At 48.1% G+C, this 12583-nt stretch overlaps 2 protein-coding genes across 3 annotated transcripts in view; one reads left to right on the top strand and one right to left on the bottom strand.

Moving 5' to 3' along the window:
• Positions 1 to 2069, bottom strand: part of LOC308590580 (uncharacterized protein) — a gene marked incomplete at its 3' end in the record, with an annotated part of 68419 nt that extends 66350 nt beyond the window's left edge. For both annotated transcript variants that reach the window (XR_014009797.1, XM_081200755.1), the window contains exons 1-2: positions 1457 to 2069; positions 872 to 946 (exon numbers count right to left, since the gene is read on the bottom strand). Coding sequence is in view for 1 of the 2 variants with exons in the window: in XM_081200755.1 (XP_081056881.1) it covers positions 872 to 946; positions 1457 to 1476 (95 nt within the window). The remainder of the gene's footprint in view (positions 1 to 871; positions 947 to 1456) is intronic.
• Positions 2070 to 2242: 173 nt separating this feature from the next.
• On the top strand, positions 2243 to 11737 carry TMEM160 (transmembrane protein 160). The gene is made up of 3 exons (XM_081200754.1): positions 2243 to 2442; positions 5546 to 5638; positions 10885 to 11737. The coding sequence occupies exons 1-3, from the start codon at positions 2250 to 2252 to the stop codon at positions 11139 to 11141; spliced, it is 543 nt and encodes a 180-aa protein (XP_081056880.1). The 5' UTR covers positions 2243 to 2249; the 3' UTR covers positions 11142 to 11737.
• The last annotated feature ends 846 nt before the right edge of the window (positions 11738 to 12583 follow it).

The following is a 12583-nucleotide window of genomic DNA, read 5'->3' as shown; positions in this document are numbered from 1 at the left end:
TTTTTGCAGAAACAAAGCACTGCCTATAAGATCCCCACCCCTCACCCCATTCCCATGTATACATTCTGGCAGTTAAATCTGACTTCAGCTCCGGCAATGGGTCAGCATTCCCCACTGCATCCAAGGGCAGCAGGCTAACTTAGTGAATGCAGAGGAGAGCATCTGGCACACAAAGCTGCCCTCCAACTGACAGGAAGAGCTGGAGGGGCAGCCCCTGCTTTACTCCCACCCGCAGCACCTGCCACCTGAAGCAGTTGCCTCACTCGGCCAAATGATAGGGCAGGCTCTAGTTTAATAGAAATGGTGGGAATATGAAAATCGTTTCAAAAGAGATTACACATGCCTTTTCTGACTGCTTCACCCCTATCCAGCACCTATGGGTGAGGCTCGAGATCTGTGTGTGCAAAGGACAACAGAAGCATTTTGGGAGAGGCAGAGAGACACAGAGAGAAAAAGAAGGAAAAGAAATAATATTAATAATTTATTATTTATACCCCGCCCATCTGGCTGGGTTTTCCCCAGCCACTCTGGGCGGCTCCCAACTGAATATTAAAAACACAATACAGCATTAAACATTAAAAACTTCCCTAAACAGGGCTGCCTTCAGATGTCTGTTAAAAGTAAGATAGTTGCTTATTGCCTTGAAGGGAGGGTGTTCCACAGGGTGGGCACCACTACCGAGAAGGCCCTCTGCCTGGTTTCCTGTAACCTCACTTCTCGCAATCTGGGCAATTATATCTTGGGGAGTGCTGGATCCAGGGAATCTGATTGTAAGGCAGTAAATTTACTATGGGAAAGAACGCTGTGCTGTTTGCCTCTTCCTGTGCTCATCTTGTATAATTGTACATAAATACAAACATTGCAAACTCACATAAGCATCCAGTGAACTCTCCTTCCAGGAAAGCAGCACCCCTGAAACCTCTTGCCATTTCGGGAAGTGGGGCACCTGTAAAGATAATGTGTGAAACTCTGCAAATTGGTACCATTTATATTTGAAACTCTATGATTTATTATTTTTTAATGGAGACACAATTTAGGTTTTCTTTCCCAATGTAGAAGAGAAAGGGGCCCTGGCTCTCTGGAGGGACAGGAAACGGGGAGCAAAAAAGGTATTTGGTGTTAAGGAGGAAGTGGGGCCTTTGAATGGAGCCCAAATACATCGACAGTGGTACCTCGGGTTAAGAATTTAATTCGTTCTGGAGGTCTGTTCTTAACCTGAATCTGTTCTTAACCTGAAGCACCACTTTAGCTAATGGGGCCTCCCGCTGCCACCGCGCGATTTCTGTTCTGATCCTGAAGCAAAGTTCTTAACCCGAGGTACTATTTCTGGGTTAGCGGAGTCTGTAACCTGAAGCGTCTGTAACCTGAGGTACCACTGTATATGGTACACTTGAGGTTTTACCCCAAGCAGGGCAATATTTGCCACACAGATTGGTGACCTCAAGCAAATGCTCACCTGCTAACACTTTCTGTCATAAATAAATTGCAGAGAGATGAGGGAGTTGGTGTCCATGGCTCAGGAGAAATGGGGCATTGGGAGCCTAGCAGGGTTTATGACAACCCTGCAGTGCGGTCCAATACTACAAATATTATCTTTGTGGTTTATGGCAGCCCTGTCATATCACTGTAAGATGGTCCACACTGAACATGGGTCTCGGAGCTGGAAGCCAGCAGTTTATGACAGGCCTGAACTCTTAGCCCACTGTTCATATTTTCATATGGCAGATTGAGCAGAGCTTTGAAATTAAAACCTCTTTTTCCTTCCTTCCGCTCGTCAGTCACACAAGCGAAGCTTTCCTCGGTCCTAAATGGTCCTAAAACTGGAACCATGGAGACGTTTTCCGTCACTCAACCGCTTTTCTCTCTCTCTGTACAGTGTAACGTACTGTACTTGGCTCTCCTGAGGTAGAGACTACAATCCCCAGCATGCAACGGGGCAGCCCAGAGCTGAGGAAAGCGATTGCAACTCCCAGAATGCTCTCGGGAGACCAATCAGAAGGATGAAGGTACCCCGTAGAATACCCGATGGGTCACGAAGGACCTATCCTGATAAGCAACGTACCCGCCTCACTTCACAACGACATGCGCCTCAGCCAATCCCTCTCGAAATCTCCCGGCGGATGGGCGGCGCTGCCGAGGAGCGGCAGCCCACGCGGCCTATCAGCGCCAGCCCCGCCTTCCGTGCCTGACAGGGGCGGTCTCTCCGCACACCGGCTCCTTAGTCTTGAGCCTTTCCCGAGGCCGCCGCCATGGCGCTGAGCGGGGCCTGGTGGAGCCGGGCCATGGCGCGGGCGAGAGGGGCCGGCGGCCTGTTGAGGGGAGAGGCCTGGCCGTGGAAAGGGAGGGCGGCGAGGCCCAGCTCTGGGCGGGGCCCGGGACCTCCCGTCGTCTCGGAGCTGGACAAGGCAGACGCTTGGCTCCTCAGGAAAGCTCACGAGACCGGTGAGGGAAGGGCGACGGGCGGGGGAGGGGACTTGAGTCGCGCGCAGGGAGGGGGCGGGGCCTGCGGAAGGCCAACGTGGGCGGGGCTTCTAAAGGGGCGGGGCTTAAGGTCTGTTGCAGGAAGTAGACGGATAAAGACGTTCCAGGGCGGGAACAGGGAGGCTTAATGTGGGCCAAGGGTCACCTCTTAGGAGCTTGCTTTTAAAAATAACTCCATGTTTTAGATATTTTACGTTGCATGTTTAACTTTAATATCCCCCAAGAATATTATATGCATATATATGCTATTAGGCAGTACCTTTATCAATGTGCAACGTTAAGAGTTCGGCAGAGCTCATCATCAGGGTAGGTCAGGTATAGGCAAACTCCGGCCCTCCAGATGTTTGGGACTACAATTCCCATCATCCCTGACCACTGGTCCTGTTAGCTAGGGATGATGGGAATTGTAGTCCCAAACATCTGGAGGGCCAGAGTTTGCCTATGCCTGGGGTAGGTGGTGCACAATGCAGAATTGAAAGGGATCAGAAACACCCGCCTCCCTGTAGAAACAATTCTGTACTAACAGCAATTTCCAAATTGCTGGTTGGAAGGTAGTCTTCAAAAGGTAGCCCCACAAACAGCACATTACAGTGGTGCCTTGGGTTACATATGCTTCAGGTTACAGACTCCGCTAACCCAGAAATAGTACCTCGGGTTAAGAACTTTGCTACAGGATGAGAACAGAAATCGTGCGGCGGTGGTGCGGCAGCAGCAGGAGGCCCCATTAGCTAAAGTGGTGCTTCAGGTTAAGTACAGTTTCAGGTTATGAATGGACCTCCGGAACGAATCAAGTACTTAACCCGAGGTACCACTGTACACTGGACGTTGAGTCAGAAGATGTAAGGCTGCAGGCTAGATCAGGTATCAACCTATAAGCAGGATTCTAGGAAGCAGCAGCAATGGCTAATCCCCACTTTTGAAAACATTAAGCTTTGTTGTTACCTCAGTCTGTCTTGTGCCAGGTGTGGGGTACCTGTGGCCCTTCAAATGTTGGTCCACAGCCAACATGGACAGTGGTCAGCGCCTGATGGGAGTTGTAGTTGGAACATCTGGAGGTCTGCATTATCTTCTTTAGTCAGACATCATTTGTGAAGAGAAACATAGCTAGCTTTATATCAGCAGAGCTCGTGACTGATTTTATGTACAGTACTAGGCAAAACAGTCAGTTGAAGCGTTGCCTGTTGATTTTAACTAAATATTAAAGATCCTCTTATGTGGAACATGATTTAGAACAGGGATGCAGAACCTGTGGTCTTTCAGAGATTGTAGGACTGTAACTCCCACCAACCCTTACCATTTCAGTTTATAGGAAGTGCCTTTTCCTGGATTAGACCATTGGCTGTTCTAGCTATGAATGGTCAGTTTTCTTGAATGGAACCTTCTCACGAAGGGATCTCTGCACCATCTGCTTCTTCACCCTTTTAACTGTAGGTGTCAGGACTGAACCTGTGGCCTTCCACTGGCACCTGTGGTTTGTTTCTTTGCCTGCCCCCTAGCTAAGACTTCATTACAGTATTGTTCAGGGTCTTTAAGTACTTTTATCATTATGCTGTTTCTAGCTACTGCTTCAGATTTTGTTGATGCTGGGACCTGGGTGGTGCTGTGGGTTAAACCACAGAGCCTAGGACTTGCCAATCAGAAGGTCGGCGGTTCGAATCCCCGTGACGGGGTGAGCTCCCGTTGCTCGGTCCCTGCTCCTGCCAACCTAGCAGTTTGAAAGCACGTCAAAGTGCAAGTAGATAAATAGGTACTGCTCCGGCGGGAAGGTAAACGGCGTTTCCGTGTGCTGCTCTGCTTCGCCAGAAGCGGCTTAGTCATGCTGGCCACATGACCCGGAAGCTGTACGCAGTCTCTCTCGGCCAGTAAAGCGAGATGAGCGCCGCAACCCCAGAGTCGGTCACGACTGGACCTAATGGTCAGGGGTCCCTTTACCGTTACCTTTAATCTTGCATTCTTTCATGTATTTAAGATGTTTATATGCCACTTTTCAGCCAGACCTTTCAGAGTGGTTTCAGTAAAATTCTAACATACCAATAAAAATTCTATTATATAACCAATTCGTTTCAAGAGAATAATGTTCAATATGATTCTTGAGTGGTGATGGTTGCTGTTGTAGAGGAAACACCCAAACTGGACTACTGCTCGGTGTTTTGGCAGCTCATTGGGCTCTTCTCTCTTCCCCACTTTTCTTTTGTTGTAAACCACCCTGGCATTGTTGGAATCAAGGGGCGGCATATATGGAATAGGAACAAACAAATCCTTCCTATGAAACGTGAATGCTTATTAAATCACCATGGCTGTTTCCACTGCCTTTCAACCCACCTTGCTCCCACAGTTGCTTGCAGTTGGCAGTTGCCCACCGAACTGCCTGCTCCTCCCTCCCTTTTCCCTCTCAGTGGGCAGAGAGGGAGGAGCCAGGCAAGCTGTGGCACAATGGTCTCAAGTCATCCTTACAAACAGTATCACGAAGAATAACATAAAAACCAACTAAAACATTAACAGCTAAGAACATTTAAAGATATTCAGAACTGAAACAACAGCTGCACGTTTATATCTGTTTTTGAGTGTTCAGAACGCTTCATGAATACAGTGGTAGCTTGGTTCCTGAACGGCTTGGCTCCCGAATGCCGCAAACCCGGAAGTATGTGTTCCGGTTTGCGAAAAGTTTTTTGGAAGCCGAACGTCCATTTCGGCTGTCGGCATTGTTTCCGGGCCAATCAGCCAACCAGAATCCGTGCCTTGGTTTGTGAACGTTTTGGAAGTCGAACGGACTTCCAGAACAGATTGAGTTTGGGAACCAAGGTATCACTGTATTGTCTTAGTTAATCCTTGTAACAACCAGTTCTGTAAAGAAATGTGACAGTTATGTTTATTAACAGTAGCACTGGACTATCATATTTTACAGGCTTACCTTAGAGTATGTCTCAGTGGGGCTTAATTCTCAGTAGATATGTGTAGGGTGTACTATTAGCATTCTTAATATGTATTGATTTAATCTGATAGAAACCATGTCTGCTTAAACACAGAGGAGACGGTTTTTATTCCCTTCCTCCTTTCTCACCAGGGTTCCTCTCCTGGTTTCGGAATGGCTTGCTGGCTACTGGTGTTGGAGTGATTTCTTACGTTCAGAGTGACATGGGGCGCGAAGCAGCTTATGGTAGGTAACAAGCAAGTCGATACTCAGGGTGGAGTGACAGGATATTGGCAGATCTTAGTTTGCTGCCATGGATAAAGGAATCATTCCATCAAAATGTTGTTGGCATCATTCTTCTAAGAGGATAACAATCATAGAAGGGGTTACCTGTGTCAACAGGCCAACACCCTTTCCTTAGGGAGAAGTGAGAAGCCACAAAGTTAGCTTACATGGCTCTGATTCATTTATCCTTTGGATCAGAAACTTGCATCGTGGGTTCATACAGGCCATACAATTGCCTCATCTGCAGTGTGCAGTGATGTGGAGCGGAAAAAATGTTGATTCATAGGATGGTTAGTAACAACAAACGGATGCCCACTGTAACCACAGTATTAGGCAAGCTTGACGGTTTGAACGCTTTTAGCCTTGTTTACTAAATACAGGTGATATATGCTAAATTACATCACTCTCCAGTCAAGGGTATCGGAAAATTTCCCCAATTTGCACAGGACACTTTTCTAATTCAATTCAATTTTTAAACATCATTAGCAGTGTTCGAAATTAGCCAGGCACATTTTATGACTAGCGTGGGTCCATTTGGGACCACGTGGCGATTTGTGGGTGCCAAGTTGGCCACTGAGGAAAGCAAAATGTCACGGAGAGAAGGATCTGAAATATTTCGCTTGTAGCTTGAATTCATTTTATTCTGCGTTGTTTTATTTGATGTTTTAATGTGTTGTAAACTGCTTGGAGATTTGTTCTTTAAAATATAAAGCAGTATAAGAATCAGAATAATATCATTATACCATGGAGTGGGGGGGGGGGGGAGACATAACCTCGATATTCCATTATGGTGACCGCAGCCCAGGTTTAAAGTGCCATTTGGATATTAGATTATATATCTGAGTTTCTAACACTGATCACTGGTAATATGAGAATAAATTACAGGCCTGCCTTTCAGGGCCGTGGTAAGGATAATTAACACTTAGGGTGGGTCCCCATGGGTCATTTTCTGAGACTTGGTCAAGGTCTTCCAATATAGCTGATGAAATAGAAGGTACCTAGCCTCTGGTCTTCTGCCCCTCTGCTCTTCAGAGAAAGGATGCAACCACAAGCGGTATAGTTTGCACACGTAGCAGGAGAGTAGGCCTGGGTGATATATTAATATACAGTGGTACCTCGGGTTAAGAACTTAATTCGTTTTGGAGGTCTGTTCTTAACCTGAAACTGTTCCTAACCTGAAGCACCACTTTAGCTAATGGGGCCTCCTGCTGCTGCTGCCGCGCTGCCGGAGCACGATTTCTGTTCTCATCCTGAAGCAAGGTTCTTAACCCGAGGTACTATTTCTGGGTTAGCGGAGTCTGTAACCTGAAGCGTATGTAACCCGAGGTACCACTGTATTGCCCAGGACCAGTATATGGGGGCAGGCCGCAATGATAGCTTCACTCAGTGGTATATTCCTGGTGAAACTATCACTGCTCTTGAGTCCCTTTGCCCCCAGCGTGCTGAGGGAGAAACAAACTAGCTGGGAGCTAGAGGCAGAAGCTGTGGCAGTTTCACCAGCAATATGCCGCTGGTGAAACCACCATCGCACTCTGCCCCGACATAGGGAGAATCAAGCTGAATCGGTGGGGTGCCGTTTCAGCTTCTTCCTTCCTCCGCTTCTTTAAACTGCATGGCTGAGGAGCGTGCTGCTGTCAAGCAATTTTACGGAGCCCCCCACCCGCCGCAGTCCCCGAGGCACTGGGTGAAAGCGCCTCAGCTCCCACAACGAGAGCTGCAGCAGTTTCACCTGGCATCTCGCTGGCTGGGGCCAACACAGCTTTTTTCAACATCGCGGTATATCGCCAATGTCGACACACCGCAGCTGTAACTCTGGAGCTCAGGAAGTGGACACTAGCATCACAGCCTGTTTTGCCCGTTTGCAAAACAGACCTGTTTATTTGCCCTGCTGCAGGTGGGGAGTCAAAACGGCTTTAAAAGTGACTGGATTGAGAAGACTTTGCAAACCGGAAAAGAGCGGGCTGTTCTTCTAGGGCTGTTGCCGTGTAGCAAATGACTTAGGGAGAGCTGTGTTGTCCGAGGGGAAACCTACTTGAGATGCACCTTGTGCAACATTCGTCTGTAGACACTGTACTGTCTACGACTGGGGCAGTCATTCTTCCAACATTTGGAAGAGCTAATTGATGGTTAGAGCCAGAAAGAGCTTCTCTGAATAAGTGAGTCAAAAGACAAGAGGAACCTTAATAAGTCTCAATTGACATTTCAGACACTAATAGCTCTTGTGATGTCATCTTCTGTAAACGGCACTCAGAAGAGCAAACGATTCTACAGCCTTGAAAGTCAGACAGGGACTGTTTCAGCGACCTTGGACAGTTTGCTTGTCCCTAGGAAAAAGATGGGTGGGGAGAAGTAGCCGACTTTAAAAGCTCAAGGCCAGCAGCGGCAGTTAGAGGCTGAGGATCCACTGAGTTGCAGGTGTATTCCCTTTGCCCACATGGAATGCCCAGGAAGGGGTAGCAGGTGTGCAGAGAGGAAGGTAGCAGAAGCAGAGGGTTTGTTCTTTGAAATGGGCAGCTTGAACTCTTTAAGCCTGAATAAAACGGAAAGTCGAAATTGATGTGCCCTGAAGTCTGTGAAAAAAAGCAGGGAAGGAGACGAGGAGGCAGGGTTTGACTGCATCAGGACTGGCGAACCTGTCGCCCTTCCAACGTTGCTGGACTACGACTATAACAGTTGACCATTGTTGATGATGATAATTTATTATTTATACCCCGCCCATCTGGCTGAGTTTCCCCAGCCACTCTGGGCGGCTCCCAATTGAGTGTTAAAAACAATACAACATTAAATATTAAAAACTTCCCTAAACAGAGCTGCCTCCAGATGTCTTTTAAAGATAAGATAGCTGCTTATTTCCTTGACATCTGAAGGGAGGGCGTTCCACAGGGTAGGCGCCACTACCAAGAAGGCCCTCTGTCTGGTTCCCTGTAACCTCACTTCTCGTAATCAGAGAAATGCCAGAAGGCCCTCTGCACTGGATCTCAGTGTCCAGGGCCGAACGATGGGGGGTGGAGACGCTCCTTCAGGTATACTGGGCCGAGGCCGTTTAGGGCTTTAAAGGTCAACACCAACGCTTTGAATTGTGCTCGGAAATGTACTGGGAGCCAATGCAGATCTCTTAGGACCGGTGTTATGTGGTCCCAGTGGCCACTCCCAGTCACCACACTAGCTGATGAGGGCTGGAGCCCAACAACATCTGGAGGTCACAAGTTTCCCTACTCTGAACGGCATTCTTGCTTGCTTATAAGAAATCTACATTACAGGGGCCCAGCAGAAGTCCTTTGTGAGATGCTGGCCCTCTGGCCTTCTGCTCCCTAAGCACCAGGCTGTGCCAGGTGCTTCTCTGTCCTCTTCGCTCCATTTTTGTATGTCCACCTACCCAACAGGGTAACAATATCTCAATTCTTTCTCTATTTACTTGCCCCCCCCCCCAGCACTTGCAGTCAGGCCAGCACTTAAGGCTGATGCTGCAAAGAGTAGCACTTGTTCCTTTCCCCAGAGGCTAGGGCACCAGAACATACACTTGGCCCCTTAAAGTGGTTCTCCCTCTCTCGCCCCTCCTTCCCCATTTTAAAGGAAATTCAGCATGCTGATAATTATGCAGATTGCAGTGACCTATGAGCTTGCATAATTCCGCCATCTTCCAAATGCAAATAGCTTTTCCTAAAAACAAGCCATAGTTCTGCGGATAAGGTGCATTTTGTTAATTGGCTTTTCTCCAGATACTGGGTTTCTTTACAGTATCCTCACCTCTTTCACCTCAGTGCAGTCAGGAGAGGGAGGTTGCTGGATGGACTCTGTGAGAAGGCAAGAAGAGTAGTCTCAGACTGTCATGTGTCCAGCACAGTGAAGGGGGCAATCTGAAACTATGGACAAGTTTGTTTTAATGTACCCTCCTCCATATGCAATGCAGAAGCTAGGCGCGCAAGTAGAAAACCAGTTTTAGTTATAGCATCCTCTTGAATTGCACCAGCTTTGGTAAAGATCCCACTCTTTCACAGACACTATATATATGTGTAGTGGGTGGGAGAGAGAGTAGCAGTTACACAGCAAAGTCAATATTGTTGGGATATTGAGGGCTGCCTGAAAAAGATTTAGTCACTGCTGACTCTTAAATCTGTCAACTGGTTCCAAAACAGTGTTTCTCATTTATACCACAGTAGGGCAGTGGATCCTCATACTTGAAACTGAGCTACAATTAGTTGTGTTGGTGTTCCCAGTTTATAAACGGCATTTATGGTTTTGAGAAATGACAATAGTTGTGCAGGTATGAAGGGGTGGTGGCGCGGAATAATTCTGGGCAAGCTTTTATCTTTGAGGAACCAGTGGAGTAGGCATGTTTTGTTTTTTGGGTTCATCGTGCTGGAAATAGGATATTACCTCTGCAAGACAGTGTGCATGTCAAACATTCCAACTGAATCCCTCTCACCTCCTCAGGCTTTTCACACCATATTCCCTGTCCCAGTGGGATCTTGCCCTCCACCACTACAGCAGGAGACTTGGAGTGGGTCTCTTTGTGTATCAAATAACCTTCAGATTTGGAGGAACAGATTAAATACTTAATTTTCTGAGCCTATGCCACTTCAGGTGAATACGGAAACTAGTAGAGATCGGTAACCATATTAATTTAGAGACAGGAGGTAGGCAAGATTAACAGGGACCTATGCAGGCTTTAGAGTCATGTAGAACTTTTCATCAATGGTTTATTTTTTCAGCCCATGAAGAGCTTGTCTTGTCTTGTCTTGAAGGCATGTGTGCTCCTAGCTCAAACGTAGTTGGTCTAATAAAATTTTGTGTTACTTTTTAATGTCAGCTTGAAGGTCTGAATGTATAAAGAATACAGTGGTAACCTCAGGTTACAGAAGCTTCAGGTTACAGACTCTGCTAACAGTACCTCGGGTTAAGAACTTTACCTCAGGATGAGAACAGAAATGGTGCGGCGGCAGCAGGAGGCCCCATTAACTAAAGTGGTACCTCAGGTTAAGAAGAGTTTCAGGTTAAGAATGGACCTCCTGAACGAATTAAGTTCTTAACCCAAGGTACCACTGTACATAAGAATTAATAAGGGATTTCTTCCCTCCAGTATAAGCCCATCCAGACACACATAGGTTTTTTTTTGTTTTGTTTTAGTAGAAGGCTGTTGAGTTGCATAGACAGGCATATTCACTGCTTAGTACTGCCCCAATGCTGACTTTTGTATCTCCTTGCAGGTTTTTTCATCCTGGGTGGAATCTGCGTCTCGTACGGCAGCGCCTCCTACCTCGTCAGCCTCTTCCTCCTCCGTCGCACCATGATGCTGTCCTTTTCCACGGCTCTCCTGAGCTGTGCCGCAGTCACCACCGTGGCACTGTTCTGGCTGTGCGCCATCTCCCTCTACATTGGGCGCTTGGAGGTGGAGATCATCCAGGACGACCCCAATGACAAGTGCCAGGACAAGAAAAAGGAGGACGGGAAGTCGGATAAGTGAAGGCCCAGTTGGCTTGTGCAGACACGCGATGGTATTCTGTGGACTGCAGCTTTTAAGGCCACCCCACCCGGCATGTTTGAATCCTTCTGCCTTTTGGGCTGAAGGGCAAGGACAGGCGGCTTCCTTGCACACAAGAGACAAGCGGATGTGTTGGCTGCTTTGTATTTATTTCAGGTTTTCCAGATGGGCTCTGGGAAAGTGACAGTAGCAAAAATCAGGTCACCGGCAACGACAAAGAAGGGAATTGTTCAGAGGACACTCTGCTGAGCCAGCAGCACGCACTCTTGCTGAACTGGGCTCTCTGGCACGTAAGCATTCTGTTGAAGTTGGTCTTGCTCTGCTCTCCCCCCCCCCCCCCGCTTCAACCAGTTAATTGAAGTGCTAGCTGATATTTATCAGCTGAAGATATTGTAAGAAATGTCCTGCTCTCTTGGCATCTCCTGTAAAGCTTGGCCCTGCTTTCCCAGTGTTGCTTATGCTCTCCAGTCCTCCTGCTCCTCACATATCAGGTGTATCCCTTCTGCCACTGGCCCATGCCTTCTTTGCTCCACCTGTCCAAATCAGTTGACATTTGTATTAAAGACACCAAAACCAAATCTCCTACTTTTTAAAAAAAGCTGGGGACAAAAAACTGCTCACACTCTTTCCTCTGATAGCAGCCGGGCACGCAGTTCTTGGGTTTTAGCTGGGGAGACTTACTTCTACGTACAAAAACGATTTCATACATTCTGCCAGTTGGTACCTAAGGCCATCTTCTCCCTTCATAAAGGTAAAGGGACCCCTGACCATTAGGCTCAGTCGTGACCGACTCTGGGGTTGTGGCTCTCATCTCGCTTTACTGGCCGAGGGAGCCGGCGTCCAGCTTCCAGGTCATGTGGCCGGCATGACTAAGCCGCTTCTGGAGAACCAGAGCAGCGCACGGAAACGCCGTTTACCTTCCCGCCGGAGCGGTACCTATTTATCTACTTGCACTTTGACGTGCTTTCGAACGGCTAGGTGGGCAGGAGCAGGGACTGAGCAACAGGAGCTCACCCCATCGTGGGGATTCGAACCGCCGACCTTCTGATCGGCAAGTCCAAGGCTCTGTGGTTTAACCCACAGCGCCACCCGTGTCCCTTTCTCTCTTCATAAAAAGGTAAAGGTACCCCTGCCCGTACGGGCCAGTCTTGACAGACTCTAGGATTGTGCGCCCATCTCACTTATGAGGCCGGGGGCCAGCGCTGTCTGGAGACACTTCCGGGTCACGTGGCCAGCGTGACAAAGCTGCATCTGGCGAGCCAGCGCAGCACACGGAAACGCCGTTTACCTTCCCGCCAGTAAGCGGTCCCTATTTATCTACTTGCACCCGGGGGTGCTTTCGAACTGCTAGGTTGACCGAGCAACGGGAGCGCACCCCGCTGTGGGGATTCGAACCGCCGACCTTTCGATTGGCAAGCCCTAGG

The sequence above is a fragment of the Podarcis bocagei genome, assembly GCF_964188305.1.
Source record: "Podarcis bocagei genome assembly, chromosome: 7".
NCBI lineage: Eukaryota > Metazoa > Chordata > Lepidosauria > Squamata > Lacertidae > Podarcis > Podarcis bocagei.
The sequence above is the reverse complement of the archived record's forward strand: the minus strand, read 5'-3'. Positions and strand labels throughout refer to the sequence as shown.